Consider the following 22,683-nt stretch of genomic DNA (forward strand, 5'->3'; position numbering starts at 1 on the left):
TAAATCTTCTTGAGCTTAGGCCTGGGAGACAGTTAAGTTAGTTGGAAACAGTTTGATCTTTTTGGGTCTTGCTTTTAAGTCTTGTTAGGTGGGACCAGAGCAGTGCTCATTCTGGGGCTACTTATTCCCTACTCCTGAGGTAATACCCTTTTAGTGCTCTATCCAGCTCCCTTTGAATTATGAGGTGTTCCAGTCTGGCTGGCGGGCACTGGCAGTATTCCAGGCCCTTTGTGAATGCTGGGCACTGTTACCGCTAATCCTTTTGGGTGGTTCTTTCCCTGGCTTTGAGTAGTTTTCTACATGAATGTGCTGATAAGTACTCAGCTGAATACTTGAGAGGATTCTTTACAGATCTCAGAGTTCTGTCCCTGTGCTGCTTTCTTTCTTTGTCATGCTGTCTTATGAACTCTAGCTGCCTTGGTTTCTCTGAACTCTTAGCATCCATCTCCTCAGCTCAGGGAGTCTGTTGGGCTTTGCCTGGGTTGTTTCTCCCTGTGCCATGGCCTGAAAACGCTCTCATGGCTGGAGCAATTTTACTACTTACCTCATTTATTTTATGTTTTTAAGGGGATTGCTGTCCTTTGTTTTCTGATATCCAGTGCCTTGAAAATGGTTGTTTCATACATTTTGCCCGTGTTGTGGTTGTTTCAGATGGATGGAAGATTTTTTTCCTATTACTCTATCACGGCTGGAAATGGAAGAATTTGTAAATGATTGTTCTTAGTAAACTTCTGTGCATTTTGAGACTCATTAATTTAGAATGTGGTATATTTCCCTAAGGGGAGGTTACAAAGAGTGGCACTCAATACCTAGTGAACTGAAAGTATTTAGTGGCAGGATCTTGGCCTGTGGCCTCAGAAACTTTGCCTATCCACTCTGAATGAATCGTCATCTCTCAGAGTCAGGGACACATCAGCCTGAGTTACAAGCACTGAAAAGTAATGCTAGAATGCTAACCTATTATATTGTAATGAGAAATGTTAACTGTCTTAGGACTGATGTTCATGTCTTGTGTCCAGTAGAATCTTTTCATATAGGTAAACTACACTTGAACTAAGTGGTAATTGAATGATTTCTTGGTGTTGAATCCGAATTTAGATGAAGATAATCTGATGCATCTACCTGTATTCACTATGCTATCTCCCTATTCCAGATTGTTCTTATATACACACTGATTATATTTGCCTCTCTGGCTAGCCCCATTTGGATTTCATACCTTCTTCGGTATTTTAATCCTAAAGTAGACAGATTAATACCTAAATCATTTCTGGATGGCATGAAATTTATATATATATATATATTTTAAAAAATTTTATTTTTTAGCTGCTTTGGGTCTTCATTGCTGCGCGCGGGCTTTCTCTAGTTGTGGCAAGTGGGGGCTACTCTTTGTTGTGCTGCGCGGGCTTCTCATTGCAGTGGCTTCTCTTGTTGTGCAGCATGGGCTCTAGGTGCGCAGGCTTCAGTAGTTGCAGCATGCGGGCTCAGTAGTTGCGGCACGTGGGCCCTAGAGCGCGTGGGCTTCAGTAGTTGCAGCACACAGGCTCAGTAGTTGTGGTGCGTGGGCTTAGTTGCTCTGCAGCATGTGGGATCTTCCCGGACCATGGATCAAAACTGTGTCCCCCGCATTGGCAGGCGGATTCTTAACCACTGCGCCACCAGGGAAGTCCATATCTATCTATCTATCTATCTATATATATATCTACCTATCTTTAATGTGACTTTTCATATCTCTTCTTTGAACTTTTATTTGCTGATTCTTACCTCAAAGCCTAACTTTAAGGGCAATCTTACTTCCTCTTTATCCAAGTACTTTTGTGCATTCCATCTCACATTGCGTTTCCCTGATGATTAGTGGTGGTGAGCATTTTTTAATATACCTGTTGGCCGTTTGTATGTCTTATTTTGAGAAATGTCTATTTAGGTCTTTTGCCCATTTTAAAATCAGATATTTGTTTTCTTGCTATTGAGCTGTCTGAGTTTCTTATATATTTTTGTATATTAACTCCTTATTGGCTATATGGATATATTTTTTTCCATTTCATAGATTGTCTCTTCACACAATTGATTGTTTCCTTTGCTGTGCAGAGCTTTAAAAAAATATTTTTTTATTGAATAAAAGACTTTAAATTCTATAATGCTTTACAGTTTTCAAAAGTTTCACACACATGATTTCATATAATCCCATAATAACCTTTTTTTTTTTTCCCTGCAGAAGCTTTTTAGTTTGATGAAATCCCTTCTGTCTATTTTAATATTGTTGCCTATGCTTTTGAGGTCATATCCAAAAAAATCATTGAGCTTTTCCCTATGTTTTCTTCCAATAATTTTGCAGTTTCAGTTCTTATGTTTAAGTCTTTAGTCCATTTTGAATTGATTTTTGCATATGGTATGAGATAGGGGTTCATTTTCATTTCTCTGCATGTGGATATCAAGTTTTCCCAACACCATTTTTTGAAGAGACTGTACGATCTTGCATTGTGTGTTCTTGGTACCTTTGTCAAAGATGAGTTGACTATAAATGCAGAGTTTTATTTCTTGGCTCCCTATTCTGTTCCATTGGTCTAGATGTTTGTTTTTTATGCCAGTTCCATGCTGTTTTGATTAGTATAGTTTTGTAGTATATTTTGAAATCAGGTAGTATGATGCTTCCAGCTTTGTTCTTTTTGCTCAAGATTGCTTCGGCTATTTGGAGTCTTGTGGGTTCATATGAATTTACACATTTTTTTTTCTATTTCTGTGAAAAATGTCATTGGAATTTTGATAGAGATTTGAATCTGTAGATCACCTTGGGTAGTAGGGACAGTTTAATAATATTAATTCTTCTAATCCATGAACGTGGAATATCTTTCCATTTATTTGTGCTCTTCAATTTCTTTCATCAATGTTTTATAGTTTTTGAGGCACAGATCTTCACCTCCTTGATTAGACTTATACGAGTGTTTTTGAACTGCTGAATAGCTAATATCATTTGGTAAAAGATGGGGCAAAAACTATTAGAGTCTACAAAATATCAAAAATATGGTCATAGGAAAAAAAAGTGAAAGAAGATTAGCCAATCCATTTTTTTTTAATTTTTAAAAAAATTTATTTATTTTGTTTATTTATTTTTGGCTCTGTTGTGTCTTCGTTGCTGCATGCGGGCTTTTTGTAGTTACGGTGAGCGGGGGCTACTATTCGTTGAAGTGCGCAGGCTTCTCATTGTGGTGGCTTCTTTTGTTGTGGAGCACAGGCTCTAGGCACACGGGCTTCAGTATTTGTGGTACACGGGTTCAGTAGTTGTGGCTCACGGGCTCTAGAGCGTAGACTCAGTAGTTGTGGTGCACGGGCTTAGTTGCTCCATGGCGTGTGGTATCTTCCTGGACCAGGACTTGAACCCGTGTCCTCTGCATTGGCAGGCGGATTCTTAACCACTGCACCATCAAGGAAGCCCAAGGTTAGCCAATCTTTATGCCTGCGTTGTTGTAAAGCATTTCTTAATTGTACTGATATGACAGTGACTAAAATGTTCTGTTTTTAGCAACTAAATTGATCATAAGTTTTCCTTTGCAGGTGGATTGGACTCTAAATATTGGAGAGCAAGCCCTTGATATATGTATTGTCTCTTTCAATCAGTCAGCATCTTCTGTTTTTGTTCTTGGTGAGAGAAACTTTTTTTGCCTTAAGGATAATGGACAAATTCGATTTATGAAGAAACTTGATTGTAGCCCAAGTTGTTTTCTCCCATATTGCTCAGGTGAGTAGAAAGATTTTCTTTTATCTCTTCCATATGTCATGACTATATTTTATACACCAAAAAAAGCCCAAATCACTCACATATATTTTAAACATTTAGGAAAATAGTTTTATATGGAACATGTAATGGAAATTTTAACTTTTAAAATTTGAATAGAAGTGTGATATAAAGCACACATTTGGTTTTGTCAGTTATTTTACTTCCTACAAAATGACTTGTAGAATTGGCCTCAGGTATGCATTAATGCTTTCCAAGATGTGGCTGTTCAAGATGCTTCTAAGAGAACATCGGACTCTTTTACAGGCAGAATGGAGCATAGTAATGCCTAATAGAATTATTTGTCTGTAGTGAATGTCTAGTAAATATTAGCTTAAATGTGTTAAATATTAATCAAATTCATGCTTTCTAGATAAAATGCAAAAATGTTGGCCACTATCTAGTTACAGTTTTTATAGTTATATATGTAGTTTTTATATACTTATAAAATGATTTTTTTCTTTTTGATATTGGTAGCTTGTAGTTGAAAAATAATGTTTTATTACTTAAAATCTTTATGCATTGTCAAGACATTAGAATTAAATTGTATCATAAATCCTCTAAAAGGGATATAATATACTGTTGGAAATGATTGTTTTCTTATTATCCTCTTTTTCTATCTTCAACCCATAGTTTCTGAAGGAACAATAAATACTTTGATTGGAAACCATAGTAACATGTTGCATGTTTATCAGGATGTGACATTGAAGTGGGCCACTCAACTTCCCCACATTCCTGTAGCAGTAAGAGTGGGCTGTTTACAGTAAGTGGTTTAATTGAACAGTTTTTTAAAAAGAGTATCTTAAGGAATTCACTAGAAGTTGTATGGCAAATGATTTTACTAAAAAATGACAAGTGACATTGAATGTCTGCAATGGAGATAATTTAAAATATAAATTTTATTGGTAAAGAAGGATATTAAAAACCCTTAATTAGCACCTTTAATCGTTTTTATCTAGTATCTCTAACAAGATATTCTTTATAAATTCAAGATTTCAAGAAAATAGTTTACCTGATAGATTATTTTCTTTAAAATGGAAAAGAATTTCTTCAAGCACTTAATGGATCCCATTTAGAGATCACTTATTGTTGACTGTGAGAATGTTATACTTCAAAATTTGTTTCAGAACTTATTATGTCAAATGGTGCAGAATTGCTAATGATTATGTGTTCAGGACAGTTTAGATTTTAAATAGAGCCTTTTTGCATTTAAATGAAAGACAAAATTCGTGTGTTAACATTAACTTTACAAAATTTATCAAAAACGAGAGAAATAGATATCTAACTGTGTAATTTTTCTAGTTTGTCAGTATATGAGGCAAGATCTTGACAAACTCTTTAGCATCTCAAATTATGTTTAGGAATTGAAAATCTCAATAAATGTATAGAAACACAACTTTCTATAAAGCTTCATGTATTCCCAGATCTATTCAATTCTGCTTATTTAGATCATTTTATTGAACATTTAAAAACCGTATGTAGAATTTTTCAGTGATGCCTATAGTATCTGATCAATGTGGCTAATCCCCGCAATTTAAGAGGTTGAATGTGGAATATTATTGTTGAGGCTCAATGAAAGGCATTCATATTTGCATTAATGGTTAATCTGAAGCTTAGATGTTGGAAAAATGAAAACAATGTTTTGAAAACATTGAATATTTTAAAAAGAAACTGCTTTTCATATTTATGAGAAAATACTATAATTATAATACTATAATTATAGTTTCTGTGCACTTAACACAAATTACAGTTATTTTGTATCTGAAGAAAAATTTAAAATTTTGAGTTAGCTTTTGCAAAGTCCACCAGATGGTCTTTTAAGTTCAACCAAACACTCAGACTCACCAGACATTTTATATCAGATTTACTTATAAGGATTTAGAACAGGAAAAATATCTTGCCAGCAGGGCAACATCAAGTAATTCTCTTTTGGGAGAGTAATTCTCGCAGCGGTCCATATATCCATCCAAGAGCTGTTCTCTTTGGCCCCCCAAGTGACAGCTTAGGTGCAAGAAGACAGACTCACACTGGTGGGTATGCAGCCCATCTTGGCTTAGAGTCTCCATGCCCCTCAGGAGCCAGTATCTTTAAATACAAAAAAGTCATTGTGGTTTTGTATGTATGTGGGGCATGGGAGAGTGATAGAAAGAACTTATTGAGATCATTTAGTTGAAATACTTATATTACAGGTATATTATTTACAATGGATATGTCTATTTTAAGAGTCACCATACTCATAGAGAAGCTCAGAGATATGGGTTGCCAGCAGATATTTATGGTTAATTTATAGTTTCTGGTCCAGATGCAACTTACAAGTCAAGGGACAAATAGTAACTGAAAGTACCTTGAATAAAAAGTCAAATTTCTATATAGTGTGCAGCAAGATGCTTATATTTAAAATTAGCCTGACACACCTAAATTTAGGTACTTGTAAATGAAACTTCCTATTTCTCATAAAGATCATAATTATAAATAAGTGCAAATATTACCATTAATGATTTCCCCGGTTAATATATAGCAATAATTTCTAATTATTCATTGGAAGATTTTTCTTATTTTTATGCACTTTAACATAAAAATATAGGATTAGAGTGTTTGAAAGAATTTCATTGTAACTTTTAGTAGAATCAAAAAAATTTATTACTGACTTAACTGTAACATATTTGTATTGAGAAGTTATTATTTGAAGTTAGAGCACTGAAATAATGTCACTCCTGCTTTTTATTACCTTTAGGGTTAAACTTTTTTGGTAGAAGCTTCCTTGGCTGCATGTGTTTATTTGTAAAGGAAATTGCTGCTATTTTAATATGTTTCTTTTCAATGAATAAGAAATATTGGATTTGGATCAAGTTGGTGCAATTATACTTAATAGCAGCATTTTCTTCAGAAACTACGATGCTTTATTTCCTCCCACTCCCTCCTAGTTGGCAGTCCTAGTCCTCTCTACCTTGTTTATTATAAACCAGTTTTAAATCTGTCTGGGTTTCCTTCTTTCTTTTCAGAGTAAACGGCATTCTTGATTAGAATTTTTTTAGTCTAATTATTTTAATTTTTGTGTGTTAGACTATAGGAATGTGAAATAAATATGCAGTTTACAGAATCAGAAGAGCCCGAATGTGATAATGTTCTTTAAATTCTTAGCTATTACTGTTTTCCTCTCATTGCACAAAGTAGCTATGGAAGCCTGGCGGAGTATCTTACCTCTGCTATAGTCAGTTTCCCAAACGGCAAATAAAGATCATTGTTTATCGGTAAGGTTATTCTCTCTAGAGATATGAAATATACCTAAAAGTAGAAGTCTATTTGAATGGACATTCAAAGTGATGGGAGCCTTTCCAAACTTTAGCTGGCAGCCACAGCCATTGTGCTTTAAAATCTTGTTACAGCTCATTTTTTAGTATAAACAATTTGGTCTAGGACTACGGTGTTTTTCTTCCTAGGCTACATTCACTATAGTAACTTTTTATAACTGTCAGTATTTAACATTTTATTCTTTAGTCTTCATTGATATAGTATTCTTGACCAGAATGTTTTCCCCGTTTCTTCTCTGGATTTTCAGATTTCTTCTATCTTCGAGTCCTAACAAGTCACATAAATAAGCCTTCCCTCTCTACCCTGATCTCCTTCTTTGAATTTCTATAATATTTATAGTATGTTGGTGACTGTTCTTTGCTTTTTCTAACTCCCCAATTTGATCATACACTGTTTTAATGTAAGGACCTGTTCTACTTTTGCATATCACATTGAATAATCAGTCAGAAAGCTGAACATATGGTATATGCTCGGTAGATACATGAAAATCATTGTGGTTTGTGTGTGTCAGGGTGAGGGGTGGCTAGAAAGACCTCATAAGAGCTTTTAAAGTTTTTTTTAAATATGAAAAAATTGAGACTCATAGATGGAAGGATATTGTTTCTTTGAAGACATATTTATTAAGAGAGTTTTTAAATTTCAAAGTGACTTTTTCTTTCTTTTTAGTTTAACGTTTGCTGTTAATATGTCTTTTTTTTTCCTTTGTGCTTTGTAGAAAGAGAATGTTGGCCTATATATACACTTTCTGCTATGTTATATTTTTAAGGATTTCCTTTGTGGCTTAATATTCCACATAATATTTGTAAATATTCTTGGAAGTAGGGTAGAGCATAAATTATGATTTTCAGAGCTTGTGCATTCTTATTGATATTTTCCTCTGTTAATCTATTAATCAGCAGTGGAATGTTTGTCTTTCATTACTATATTTTTCTGTCAATTTTTTGTTGAATATCTAAGTATTTTTGATTTATATATTCTAGTTCTATGTATTCAACTTATGTTTATGATAGTTATTTTATTTTATTTTTTTGGTTAGTTTAAAAAATTTTGCCAGTATAAAGTGACTTTTTTTGTGCTTTCATTTAATGTTTTCTTGCTTCTTTGTTTTGTTTTGTTTGCTTTGAGTTCACTTTGTTATTAATTATTGGTATGCTATTGCCTATGCTTTTTTAACCTGTAACTTTATTTTGGGTGTATTTCTTATAAAAAGAATTTGATTGGATTTGTCAACCCATTTTGGAGACCCATTTAAAATTGTTACATTCGATGTATTTTGTCAATTTTCAGCTTCTATGATATTCTCTACTTTTTATACTGTTTTCTTTGGTTTCCATTTCTTGTGAGTTGTGGTTTCATTGCACTTGGAATTCTTTCATGTATTAGATGTTACATACACATACATACCTCTTTTCTTTATTTTACCATACAATATAACACCCTATACCATTCTGGGGAACATTAAATCAGCCTACTGAGGGAGGAAGCACAATTAATAAGTTAAAAAATTATAATTCATGATATAAAAAGATTCACAATCTTTAACAGATATAGAAAAATACATTAAAATCACTGTATGATCGTATTGCCTAGATAAAAAGTGAATGCAAATTTTAAAAACATTCTTGAAAAGAGCATCAGTTTACAATAATAATTTATAGCTGATAAAAATACATGACAGAAAAATATTGTACAATGATAAATTTTTATCATACTGCTGTGGGCCTGGGTTTGATCCCTGGTGGGGGAACTAAGGTCCTGTAAGCCACATGGCATGGCTGGAAAAAAAAAAAGATAAAACTCAAGCATTATTTAAAGTTACCTCAATCTTACCATCCAGAATTGACATTTGTTAGCACCTGTTAAACATCAAGCCTGATATTTTTGTCTACAGATATGCCAATTAGGCATAGGATAAAATTTACAAAGCAGAATCATATTTATTTTATATATAAGTTTATTTTATGTTCTAAGAGAAAAAAGAAATAGATAAAATGGAAGGAATAAATGAATTTTACATAGATATTTATTCACAACAATGTATTTCAGTTTCTAAAAGACCCCTCTAAGTATAGAAAAAAAGTGAAAGGTTGATATTTTCAATTTTTTAAAGTGGTATTTCAACTTTTCGCAGTGTCTGTTGACTCCTGTTATAAAAGATAAGGAAAACAGCAACTTATGCTTTCTTCTTCCTCTCTTCTTACCAAGTTTTGACATTGTTGGTATCTTACTATTATTTATTTTGTCAAAGTTTAAAATATTTACATACATTTTAGTAATCACTATTTTTAGTCCTTTATTCTATCCTCTCAAAGCTCACCGCCAATTCTTTTACCGTTCCTGAATTATCTTGATTTACTTCTTGGTTAGTTGAATTCAATCATCCAGTAGATTTGAGGAAAGCCTTATAAGTCTTCTTGCAATCTTGAGAATTGTTTATTGCTTTTATACATGAAGGTTATCTTAGCTTCCCCCAGAATTTTGGAACCTCCATTTGGTGTTGATAGTTACTGTGGTAAAGTCTGAGGCTGGCTGAACTTTTCTTAAAACTTCTTATTGAATGAATTGCTTTTTCTTCCTGGATGCTTATATCTGACTTATTTTTTAAATCCTTAAAAGACTGTAAATTCACTAGCATTATCATCAATTGATTAATTTTGTATGTATCAGTTTGTTCTAGAACAAGGTGAGATTTGATAGATTCAAGTTTTTGTTCATATCAGAAAAATTTTCTTCCATAATACCTTTGAATATTGGTTCTGGTCTACCAGTTCAGTTTTCTTAATCAATATCATTATTATAAATATATTAAGCTTACATTGTCTTCCAAATCTAGCATCACCTCATTAATTGTCAATTTTTTTCTATTTTGATTTGTCTATTTGTCTATTTTGATTTATCCATGTCTCTCTACCATGCTCTTATGTTTGTTTTTATTTTATTTTATTTTTTCTGGTTATTGCTCCTAATGTGGCTTTCATCCCTCCAGTTTGTGTTTGTGCTTTTCAAACAAAGAAAAAATTATGTTTCTTTCATTTCATCGATACAATAGTAGCTGTTTGTCTGATTTCTTCATTTATTTCCCTAGGAAGTTCTTGCTATGGATATTTTCTGCTTTTTGCTTATGTTCTAATCTCCCTCATCTCTATCTCTTTTACTTTATTTGCAATTTCTACACAAAGGTCCTCTGTTCATTACTTTGCAATTATTGCTCATTTTAAAAATGATGGCAGCAATTTACTTAAGAATCATGTGGGAAGTGATGGGAGAGAGTAATGAACTCGGACCACCTGAGTCTTTTACCTTCTCATTGTGTTTAATTTCTCCTTTGCCCTGGTGGTCCATCTCCCTCAGTTTTCAGGGTTTAAGAGGTGGATGAGTCTAACAGAAATCCCCCTGTATCTCCAGTCACAGGCTGTTGGTGTTAAAAATCAGTGGCTGCTGCTTGTCCTCTTATCTTCATTGGTTAGGAAGCTAGCTGATTGATAAATGCATCTTATACTTCTACTGTATCTTTCTATTCTTTTTTTTAATTTTTATTGAAATATAGTTGATTTACAATGTTGTGTTAGTTTCAGGTGTAAGGAAAAGTGATTCAGTTATATATATGTATTTTATATATATTTTATATATATATATTTTAAGATTTGTTTCCATTATAGGTTATGAAAAGATTTTTTTGAATTTTATTTTATTTATTTTTTTGTACAGCAGGTTCTTATTAGTTATCTATTTTATACATATTAGTGTATATATGTCAATCCCAATCTCCCAATTCATCCCACCACCACCACCACCCCCCCCCCCCCCCCGCCCATTACAAGATATTGAGTGAAATTCCTTATGCTATCCAGTAGGTCCTTGTTGGTTATCATACTGTGGTTTTCTATATTCCATTTCCTGCATCCCACCTGTACCCTTAGATCTCATTATGTTAGTCTAGGGCCTGACTCTGTATACCTCTATGCTTGAGGTCTGAGAAGCATGTGTCAGCTCTTGGCATCCTGTCTTATTACGGTACAGAATTTAAAATGTTCAGCCTCAATAAAATAAAGAACCAGGACCTACTGTATAGCACAGGGAACTCTATTTAATAGCTTGTAATAATCTATAATGGAAAAGAATCTGAAAAAGAATAGACATAAATATATATATATGTATATAACTGAATCACTTTGCTGTATACCTAGAACACTGTAAATCAACTATACTTCAATAAAAAAAAGTAAATAAGATGTTCGGCATCAAAATTTGCTGATTGTGACTGTAGTGATGTCCTTGTTCAATTTCCCTTTTTTTTGATGGGGGCACTGGTTGTTATTGTCATACTTCTGCTGTTTTTTGTGAGTTTTGAGGAGTTTTGCTGTGCCATCTTTGGCTGGAAGTCATTATTTTTTTTTACCAGTTGATGTTTATTGTTGCTGGGGAGAGAATTATGGAAAACTTGATTTTTGTTGTGTTGTAAGTAACTAGTTCTTTGTGTGTGGTTGCTTGAAGAATGTTTTTCATTTTTTTTTCTGTAAATGCCACATTTGTGACTATATATTTGTATGATATTGTTTTCCTTGATTTAGTTGGGAATGTGGTGGATTTAATCTGTTTAGACTATTTGTTTGGCTGCTGAAGAAAGCTTCCTTATATATATGTTTTTTTCTCTTTTTTTTTTTTATTTTTACAAGAGATAAATAGACTGACACCAAGCATTGTACATGGATGACCACAACAAAAGCAACAATGATTGCAATTAACAAACATGAAACACACTCATACTATGTCATAATATTGACATTCAGTCCAGTAATCCTCCACTGTAACAGCTCCTTTACTTTGCAGTGAAAATTGATTTGTATATTCTTTGCCTCTGAGTCCTTGTGGGATTTTTTCTTTTTTTAAATTCAAACAGAAAGTCACAAAAATTATACTCATCCTCATCAGTTCACTCAGTCCCATGTAATTAACTTTTTTTTTTCATCTTGATCTTTTGTTAGCACTTTTATGAGCTCATCAGTTTTTCATTAGAGTTCTGAAAATGCTTATTCATTCAGTTCAGCAGTACAGTCAGGTACCAGAAACCTGTACTTGTCAGAGTCTTTTCCATGAATTTCCTGAAGATGAAACCCTTTTATAGGAACATATTTACAAAAGCATCAGAGTACACCCAGAACTGTCTGTAAATGACAAAAGACTTAAAAATGACCATGGTTAAAGATTTGATGAAAGTTCATAATAATGCAGTTGACAAGAAAATTAGTTGTTTCTGAGATATACATTTTAAAGTAATAACTAGGATTATGACTTATAACATTATACCAGAACATATAAGATTTTTAGAAATTTCATGTAATGTCTGAAACATTTATATTAACATATTTCCATACAAATAACCCAATGAAAGTTTAGTATTAGTTGTTTTGTTTGTTTGTTTATACTGCAGGTTCTTATTAGTCATCAATTTTATACACATCAGTGTATACATGTCAATCCCAATCGCCCAATTCAGCACACCACCATCCCCACCCCACCGCAGTTTTCCCCCCTTGGTGTCCATATGTCTGTTCTCTACATCTGTGTCTCAACTTCTGCCCTGCAAACTGGCTCATCTGTACCATTTTTCTAGGTTCCACATACATGCGTTAATATACGATATTTGTTTTTCTCTTTCTGACTTACTTCACTCTGTATGACAGTCTCTAGATCCATCCACGTCTCAAAAAATGACTCAATTTCGTTCCTTTTTATGGCTGAGTAATATTCCATTGTATATATGTACCACAACTTCTTTATCCATTCGTCTGTTGATGGGCATTTAGGTTGCTTCCATGACCTGGCTATTGTAAATAGTGCTGCAATGAACATTCGGGTGCATGTGTCTTTTTGAATTATGGTTTTCTCTGGGTATATGCCCAGTAGTGGGATTGCTGGGTCATATGGTAATTCTATTTTTAGTTTTTTAAGGAACCTCCATATTGTTCTCCATAGTGGCTGTATCAATTTACATTCCCACCAACAGTGCAAGAGGGTTCCCTTTTCTCCACACCCTCTCCAGCATTTGTTGTTTGTAGATTTTCTGATGATGCCCATTCTAACTGGTGTGAGGTGATACCTCATTGTAGTTTTGATTTGCATTTCTCTAATAATTAGTGATGTTGAGCATCTTTTCATGTGCTTCGTGGCCGTCTGTATGTCTTCTTTGGAGAAATGTCTATTTAGGTCTTCTGCCCATTTTTGGATTGGGGTGTTTGTTTCTTTAATATTGAGCTGAATGAGCTGTTTATATATTTTGGAGATTAATCCTTTGTCCGTTGATTCATTTGCAAATATTTTCTCCCATTCTGAGGGTTGTCTTTTCGTCTTGTTTATGGTTTCCTTTGCTGTGCAAAAGCTTTGAAGTTTCATTAGGTCCCATTTGTTTATTTTTGTTTTTATTTTCATTACTCTAGGAGGAGGATCAAAAAAGATCTTGCTGTGATTTATGTCAAAGAGTGTTCTTCCTATGTTTTCCTCTAAGAGTTTTATAGTGTCCAGTCTTACATTTAGGTCTCAAATCCATTTTGAGTTTATTTTTGTGTATGGTGTTAGGGAGTATTCTAATTTCATTCTTTTACATGTAGCTGTCCAGTTTTCCCAGCACCACTTATTGAAGAGACTGTCTTTTCTCCATTGTATGTCTTTGCCTCCTTTGTCATAGATTAGTGGACCATGGGTGCGTGGGTTTATCTCTGGGCTTTCTATCTTGTTCCATTGATCTATGTTTCTGTTTTTGTGCCAGTACCATATTGTCTTGATTACTGTAGCTTTGTAGTATAGTCTGAAGTCAGGGAGTCTGATTCCTCCAGCTCTGTTTTTTTTTCCCTCAAGACTGCTTTGGCTATTCGGGGTCTTTTGTGTCTCCATACAAATTTTAAGATGATTTCTTCTAGCTCCGTAAAAAATGCCATTGGTAATTTGATAGGGATTGCATTGAATCTGTAGATTGCTTTGGGTAGTATAGTCATTTTCACAATGTTGATTCTTCCAATCCAAGAACATGGTATATCTCTCCATCTGTTGGTATCATCTTTAATTTCTTTCATCAGTGTCTTATAGTTTTCTGCATACAGGTCTTTTGTCTCCTTAGGTAGGTTTATTCCTAGGTATTTTATTCTTTTTGTTGCAATGTAAAATGGGAGTGTTTCCATAATTTCTCTTTCAGATTTTTCATCATTAGTGTATAGGAATGCAAGAGATTTCTGTGCATTAATTTTGTATCCTGCAACTTTACCATATTCATTAATTAGCTCTAGCAGTTTTCTGGTGGCAGTTTTAGGATTCTCTATGTATAGTATCATGTCATCTGCAAACAGTGACAGTTTTACTTCTTCTTTTCCAATTTGTATTCCTTTTATTTCTTTTTCTTCTCTGATTGCCGTGGCTAGGACTTCCAGAACTATGTTGAATAATAGTGGTGAGAGTGGACATCCTTGTCTTGTTCTTGATCTTAGAGGAAATGCTTTCAGTTTTTCACCATTGAGAATGATGTTTGCTGTGGGTTTGTCATATATGGCCTTTATTATGTTGAGGTAGGTTCCCTCTATGTCCACTTTCTGGAGAGTTTTTTTATCATAAATGGGTGTTGAATTTTGTCAAAAGCTTTTTCTGCATCTATTGAGATGATCATATGGTTTTTATTCTTCGATTTGTTAATATGGTGTATCACATTGATTGATTTGCGTATATTGAAGAATCCTTGCATCCCTGGGATAAATCCCACTTGATCGTGGTGTATGATCCTTTTAATGTGTTGTTGGATTCTGTTTGCTAGTATTTTGTTGAGGATTTTTGCATCTATATTCATCAGTGATATTGGTCTGTAATTTTCTTTTTTTGTAGTGTCTTTGTCTGGTTTTGGTATCAGGGTGATGGTGGCCTCATAGAATGAGTTTGGGAGTGTTCCTTCCTCTGCAGTTTTTTGGAAGAGTTTGAGAAGGATAGGTGTTAGCTCTTCTCTAAATGTTTGATAGAATTCACCTGTGAAGCCATCTGGTCCTGGACTTTTGTTTGTTGGAAGATTTTTAATCACAGTTTCAATTTCATTACTTGTGATTAGTCTGTTCATATTTTCTATTTCTTCCTGGTTCAGACTTGGAAGGTTATACCTTTCTAAGAATTTGTCCATTTCTTCCAGGTTGTCCATTTTATTGGCATAAAGTTGCTTGTAGTAGTCTCTTAGGATGCTTTGTATTTCTGCGGTGTCTGTTGTAATTTCTCCTTTTTCATTTCTGATTTTATTGATTTGAGTCCTCTCCCTCTTTTTGTTGATGAGTCTGGCTAATGGCTTATCGATTTTGTTTATCTTCTCAAAGAACCAGCTTTTAGTTTTATTGATCTTTGCTATTGTTTTCTTTGTTTCTATTTCATTTATTTCTGCTCTGATCTTTATGATTTCTTTCCTTCTGCTAACTTTGGGTTTTGTTTGTTCTTCTTTCTCTAGTTTCTTTAGGTGTAAGGTTAGATTGTTTACTTGAGATTTTTCTTGTTTCTTGAGGTAGGCTTGTATAGCTATAAACTTCCCTCTTAGAACTGCTTTTGCTGCATCCCATAGGTTTTGGGTCATCGTGTTTTCATTGTCATTTGTCTCTAGGTATTTTTTGATTTCCTCTTTGATTTCTTAAGTGATCTCTTGGTTATTTAGTAACATATTGTTTAGCCTCCATGTGTTTGTGTTTTTTACGTTTTTTCCCCTGTAATTCATTTCTAATCTCATAGTGTTGTGGTCAGAAAAGATGCTTGATATGATTTCAATTTTCTTAAATTTACTGAGGCTTGATTTGTGACCCAAGATGTGATCTATCCTGGAGAATGTTCCGTGCACACTTGAGAAGAACGTGTAATCTGCTGTTTTTGGATGGAATGTCCTATAAATATCAATTAAGTCTATCTGGTCTATTGTGTCTTTTAAAGCTTCTGTTTCCTTATTTATTTTCATTTTGTATGATCTGTCCATTGGTGTAAGTGAGGTGTTAAAGTCCCCCACTATTATTGTGTTACTGTCAATTTCCGCTTTTATAGCTGTTAGCAGTTGCCTTATGTAATGAGGTGCTCCTATGTTGGGTGCATATATATTTATAATTGTTATATCTTCTTCTTGGATTGATCCCTTGATCATTATGTAGTGTCCTTCCTTGTCTCTTGTAACATTCTTTATTTTAAAGTCTATTTTATCTGATATGAGTATAGCTACTCCAGCTTTCTTTTGATTTCCATTTGCATGGAATATCTTTTTCCATCCCCTCACTTTCAGTCTGTATGTGTCCCTAGGTCTGAAGTGGGTCTCTTGTAGATAGCATATATATGGGTCTTGTTTTTGTATCCATTCAGCAAGCCTGTGTCTTTTGGCTGGAGCATTTAATCCATTCACGTTTAAGGTAATTATCGATATGTATGTTCCTATGACCATTTTCTTAATTGTTGTGGGTTTTTTTTTGTAGGTCCTTTTCTTCTCTTGTGTTTCCCACTTAGAGAAGTTCCTTTAACATTTGTTGTAGAGCTGGTTTGGAGGTGCTGAATTCTCTTAGCTTTTGCTTGTCTGTAAAGCTTTTGATTTCTCCATCAAATCTAAATGAGATCCTTGCCGGGTAGAGTAATCTTGGTTGTAGGTTCTTCCCTTTCATCACTTTAAGTATATCATGCCACTGCCTTCTGGCTTGTAGAGTTTCTGCTGAGAAATCAGCTGTTAACCTTATGGGAGTTCCCTTGTATGTTATTTGTCGTTTTTCCCTTGCTGCTTTCAATAATTTTTCTTTGTCTTTAATTTTTGCCACTTTGATTACTATGTGTCTCGGCGTGCTTCTCCTTGGGTTTATCCTGTATGGGACTCTCTGTGCTTCCTGGACTTGGGTGGCTATTTCCTTTCCCATGTTAGGGAAGTTTTCGACTATGATCTCTTCAGATATTTTCTTGGGTCTTTTCTCTCTCTCTTCTCCTTCTGGGACCCCTATAATGCGAATGTTGTTGCGTTTAATGTTGTCCCAGAGGTAGCTTCCTTATATTGTATGTTTGATTATTCTTTCAGTTCTGTTTGATATAGTCCATCCTTCAGGGAAATGAATATTGTTTGGTTGGCTATTTATTTTCTGTTCCCCATGTCCACTATGTTCTTCCTCATAATTTTTATTTCTTTGTCATTTTTCTTCCTGTTTTCTGGGAGAGTGTCTGAATTTTGTGTTCTGTATCAGTGCTTCCACAGCATTTTCTATGTCTACCATTGGAGATTTTTTTAGCCTACTGAAGTGATATCTTTGTCCCTTCCGCATGCCTCCCTCCTCCTGCATCTTTGGTATTATTAACCAGTGTAGTACATGGCAGGCTATAATTCCCATGATGTACTTGTGCCAGGTATGTCTTACTTTGAAACCTGTTTTTAGTGTTCATTTTGGGATTCTATCTCTGAGCATATAATATGCTACTATTAATTTCTGTCCTTTACTTAGCCAGTTGTTTTATAGAATTTGTTACCTCTGTATGGATATAGATAGTGTAGAGAGGCCAAGGGCAGTGGCAGAAGTGGGAAAGGTTCCGATGGGTAGGGATAAAATACCTTGCTTCCATAATAGGTCAGGTTTGAGTAGTAAAGGATGTCAGCATAGTTTTATGGTTCCTATGGAACCTGGGTTTCTGAACCAGATTAGGGTAGGTGTTGAGATTAGGGAAGAAGAATAAAACATCTTCCTACCTTTGTTCAGTTGGTCTCTATGAAGTGAAGCTGGGGTGTGGCATAAGCTAAAGCTGCGTTTTTGGCTTTATCTACTTGATAATTAGCCTAAATTTCTTTTAGGTTCTGAATTTACAGTTTATGGGATTGTTTTCTACACTTTCCTCCCCTTTTCTCATGATTTCATGTCTGTGTCTTTGTCTCTTTCAGCTCCTGCATGGCCATTTTAGTTAGCTATTGGAGAGTGCATGAGGACTGTTGCCATATTGAATTGAACATTTCAGAAGAGCCTTAGGATCATATCATTAAATTGCAGAGAAAAATCTAGTTGGCAATTAGATTTGAATGGTACTGAATTTAGGGATTCTTTTGGAGAAATTGGCTTTTTTCCAGTTCTGACTACCGTTTAATTTCCAAAAATAATTTTGGTTCAGGCTAGAGATTGAGCAGAATAGTGAGTTTTTTGGGAAAAAAATTAAAAAATAAAATGGCAACCTTTTTAGAAAGATATGGTCCTTGAAAGGTGGCTGAGCTCTTAATTTTACACAGAATATATCACTGTCTTTAGTAACTGGGTATCCCACTGTACTTTCTGACTGGTTCATATTTGGTCTTGTTTCGTGCAGTGTTCATTATAGATGAATTCTAGATCAATTGAAAGAATTTGTATACCCTCATAAAATTTAACATAGTGGGTTTTGACATTAATTTGATTGTTTTCCTAACCTTCCATTTTCCTCACCATAATGTAGCATTTGTATTCTTTTGGTGATTTTTAGAAATTTTGTAGTTGATTGTAATTGGTGCTTTTGGCATTGTAATTAAATTAAGCTTAGTTTAGCTCATTTTACTGTGATGAAACTTACTGATTTTCAGTGTTTTCACTATTATTTTTTCCTGAGAAGTCTAATTCCTTCCCCTATTTTTTATTTGCTTGTTTATTTTTTGTTTTGTTTTGCTTTTTCCTTTTGTTTGGGAAGTAAAAAATATCTTTTCTGTATTGATAGTGATAAATCAGTTTTAAAGAAACCCATTGAGACTTAAGTGGCATAAGATGATAATTGAGTTGTTAACCAGAAATATTAATATTATATAATATATTATGTGATAAATAAATATAAATATAAATAGGGTGAGAGAACCCCTATCAGAAAAGGGGATTTTCAGTTTGGGACATGGTGGGCCTGCTAGTGTAACACAATAGATTATAACTTAATGTAAGGAGATATGGGGGAAGGAAGAGAAGGAAGAACAGAATTTATCATATTTGGTATTCTTTTTCTTTCTCTTATTGTTGATACCTCAGTAACCATGATTTAGACAAATTGTTTATGTCAATTCTATTGAAGCATTTTGGGAGTAAAATGAATTGCTGTACTTTTGATGGTCATCATTACTTGTATGCATATACAGTATTTCTATTGTGTATGGTCAAGGTCTTTAATGAGGTGATTTCTAGATTTTATGTTGATTGGATTTTATATCATTTGAACAAGAATTGTGCTTGTAAAGTCCTTATAACCATGTAGCTAAACCATGGTTGACCTATGGCCTATCAATATGCTGCTTTATGAACTGTAGTATTGCTCCTTCCATAAGTATTTTAGTCACATGGAAAAGACTTGCAGTAATCTTATAAATAAATTAAAAAGCCATGTCTTTATTGTTATTTATCAGTTGAGGTTATAATCCTTAGAAAAACTTATGAAAGTTAGAAATATTTTGCTGTGGTCTCATGTTTTCATTATCATTTTATTTTTTATGTAGTAATGTAAAACACAGCATCCTCCATTCTCATGAAAAGTTTGATAGTAATTACAGTTGCAGATTGTTTGACTTTGGTACATTCCATAGCAAATCTGTTTAATTTGTCTGCCAGAGGTTTTAGAAACACTCTACAGCCAAAGATAAGGAGTTGCACTTAGAATGCTAGTTGGGTTTATTCTTTTGTGTTTTATAAATTAAATGTTTTAATGGTAGAATTCATCTTATTACCATGTATTTCCACTGCAAAATTTCTTTAGACATACTGTCATTGAGGCTGTGAACTTCTCTTAAAAGGAAGTGCTCAGTCTCAAAGAAAATAATCTATATGGAAAAGCCTTGTGTTTTGGTTTCTGATTCTCTGTCCCATACTGATATGAGAGTTAATTTCATAGTGGATAAAGGGGCTGGCAGAGGAGTCAGTTGTTCAATAGAGTGGTAGCAGCAGAAAAGTGTTTTGCTTTTCACTAGTTAGGGTGAGTTTTGTCTTTTAATAAATGCATAGCTCCTTGGCCCTTTGGTCTTGGAGATTATTTGTATCAGGTTGGTGACTTTGCTTTCATCTTTCTTGGAAATACATGCATCTTTCTTGGAAATATATAATTTTACATTTTCCCTCCTCACTTAAAATACTCTGGTTTCAAAGATAGAATGAGGCTTTAAATTTATTTCTAAATTATTAAAAAATATTTATATTTCCAAGATAAAAAGAGTTACATTTTCTAAGTTGCTTACTGGAGAGTATAAAAGAGAAACAAAGTTATTTTTTTGGGTAATATTAGGTTATATTCTGCTACTAATAACTTTGGAACTTTTAATGAACTTAGTTCTTTTAACTTGTTAACCAGTATATGGTCTATACTTTTGAACTGGCATTGGAGTGCATATCTGGGATATTGCCAAAATAAAAAAGGGTGTATGTAAGTATATAAATCTTACACTATAAGCTAAAGTTGGATGCCTTAAAATTAGAATCAACTGTTATCTGAAAGGAAATGCAAGAATACAGCAGTACATATTTATTGCCTGGTGTGTACTGGCATCGTTGTATCATTAGGCTCTTAAATTCTAAAAAGAACTACATTAGTAACTCATTCAAAACTTCTGAAGTGTTTAATAGTTTAGAAATCTTCACTAACTCCCTACATCTTTAAAAAACAGATTGGGGAGAGTGATGGTGCATTACTTCATTTCAAGAGACTGGAATACTAAATAAAATTACCAAAAAAAGGGGTTGAAAAATATAATATAGTCAAGCAATCATGTTATCATTTAAGTCCTCTTTATAACTTTAACTTGAAACTGGTAAGTAAATGAAATTTTGCCTGCTAAAATAGGGCTTTATCTCTCAATTATCTGACCTCTGTGACACACGGAATCTGTCACTGAATAGATAGGAGGGTTCCCACATATTCTAAAATGGGGATCTGTATTCAGTGGTTTTCCTGCCTGTAGATAGAGAAAGTCTACTAACTTTTGTCCACTGAAATGCAGTTTACTATTTAAAATAAGTGTAAAATAGAAACAGACTTACTACCTGCTTTATTGATATGCTAAAAAAAGAAAGATTCAGATGCCCATATAATTTGTTTTGAGTGTGTAATATTTAAAACCATAGAGAAAACTGTACTAATTCAAAGTTAAAGTGTTTTTGTTTTAATTAAGTAGGTGACAGAATGCCATTATTGAACATTAATTCATTAATGTAGAACGTATGTTCTAATTAGAACTTACGTTCAAATCTTTATAAGCCTTGGCTATGTGAAATCTTTGCTTAGTGCAGAAAGAAAGATTTATTATACTTTTTTCCCCCTTGTAGTTCATCAAAAAGTCATCTTTAATTTTCCAATGTTTTTAGAGTGAGAGTATTTTAATATTTGTAGATAGCATGTAGTACATATTATGAAGATGTTTTAGAGCATACATTGATTGTCTAATTAGTAATGTGTTCTTTTACCATAACACTGTTCCAAGAGTCCATATGATAATAATAACTAATATTTATTTCACTTACTATGCACCAGGCAGTAGGCTAAGTGCTTTATACATAGTAGTTTATTTAATTCTTCTAAGAATTGCTACTATTATTAATATTATTACCATTCCCATTTTATAGGTGATAAAACTGAGGCATAGAAAAATCAATAATAAGCCGGAGCTCATAATCAAACATGTAAACAACTAATTATAGCATAAATGGGTTAATGTTCCAACATAGAAAAGCAGAAAGTGATAGGGCCCTTCAGAGTATTTAGTCTACCATGCTATTAGAAGTCGAAGTCCCAACTCTTTTTGTTTCTAGTAAAAAACTCTCATACCTTTCTTTTCTCCAGAACAATTGCTTATCTTTCATATTAGTGCTATCCAATATTCAATCTAATGACAGTATATTGTTTGAAATTAAAATGATAAACATTTGAAAAACCAGAAGGTAGAAGCCTAAAACAAAAGTGATTACTTTTGGAGTGTGGGACTGAGGGGTGGAAGAATCTGGATATGTTCTTTAAATAACGTTTAGAAAGCCTAAGGTATTCTAAAAATCACCTTCAGTCTTTGGAAAAACAATGATGCTGCCAAGGCTCTTTCATTTAAATCTAAAATAGTTTAGATGTATTAATATAGATATAAATATTTTAGAATGAATAAAAAGTGAAAGAAATTATTAAGTATTTTAATTAAGAAGAACAATGTTATAGAAAATTATTCCTGGGGCTTCCCTGGTGGTGCAGTGGTTGAGAATCTGCCTGCCAATGCAGGGGACACGGGTTCGAGCCCTGGTCTGGGAAGATCCCACATGCTGCGGAGCAACTAGGCCCGTGAGCCACAATTACTGAGCCTGCGCGTCTGGAGCCTGTGCTCCGCAACAAGAGAGGCCGCGATAATGAGAGGCCCGCGCACCGCGATGAAGAATGGCCCCCACTTGCCGCAACTAGAGAAAGCCCTCGCACAGAAACGAAGACCCAACACAGCCATAAATAAATAAATAAATAAATAAACCCAAAGTTTAAAAAAAAAGAAAAAGAAAATTATTCCTTTTTTCTTTTTATTTAAAAGAAAAGTTATGGTTTGTGAATTAGAAATTACTAGTATTCAGTTATCAAAATACAATGAAAAAAATACCTTTTATCTCTCACTTATACTTATTTCCAAC

The 22,683-nt window shown here is 33.7% G+C and overlaps 1 protein-coding gene across 4 annotated transcripts in view; it reads left to right on the forward strand.

Annotated features, from left to right (window-relative positions):
• The window catches only part of BBS9 (Bardet-Biedl syndrome 9), a 466,187-nt gene that overhangs the window by 120,506 nt on the left and 322,998 nt on the right, over positions 1 to 22,683 (forward strand). For all 4 annotated transcript variants that reach the window (XR_009701766.1, XM_061197900.1, XM_061197902.1 and 1 more), the window contains exons 8-9: positions 3,550 to 3,733; positions 4,403 to 4,532. Coding sequence is in view for 3 of the 4 variants with exons in the window: in XM_061197900.1 (XP_061053883.1) it covers positions 3,550 to 3,733; positions 4,403 to 4,532 (314 nt within the window). In the remaining variant the exon portion in view is untranslated. The remainder of the gene's footprint in view (positions 1 to 3,549; positions 3,734 to 4,402; positions 4,533 to 22,683) is intronic.

The sequence above is a fragment of the Eubalaena glacialis genome, chromosome 8, assembly GCF_028564815.1.
Source record: "Eubalaena glacialis isolate mEubGla1 chromosome 8, mEubGla1.1.hap2.+ XY, whole genome shotgun sequence".
NCBI lineage: Eukaryota > Metazoa > Chordata > Mammalia > Artiodactyla > Balaenidae > Eubalaena > Eubalaena glacialis.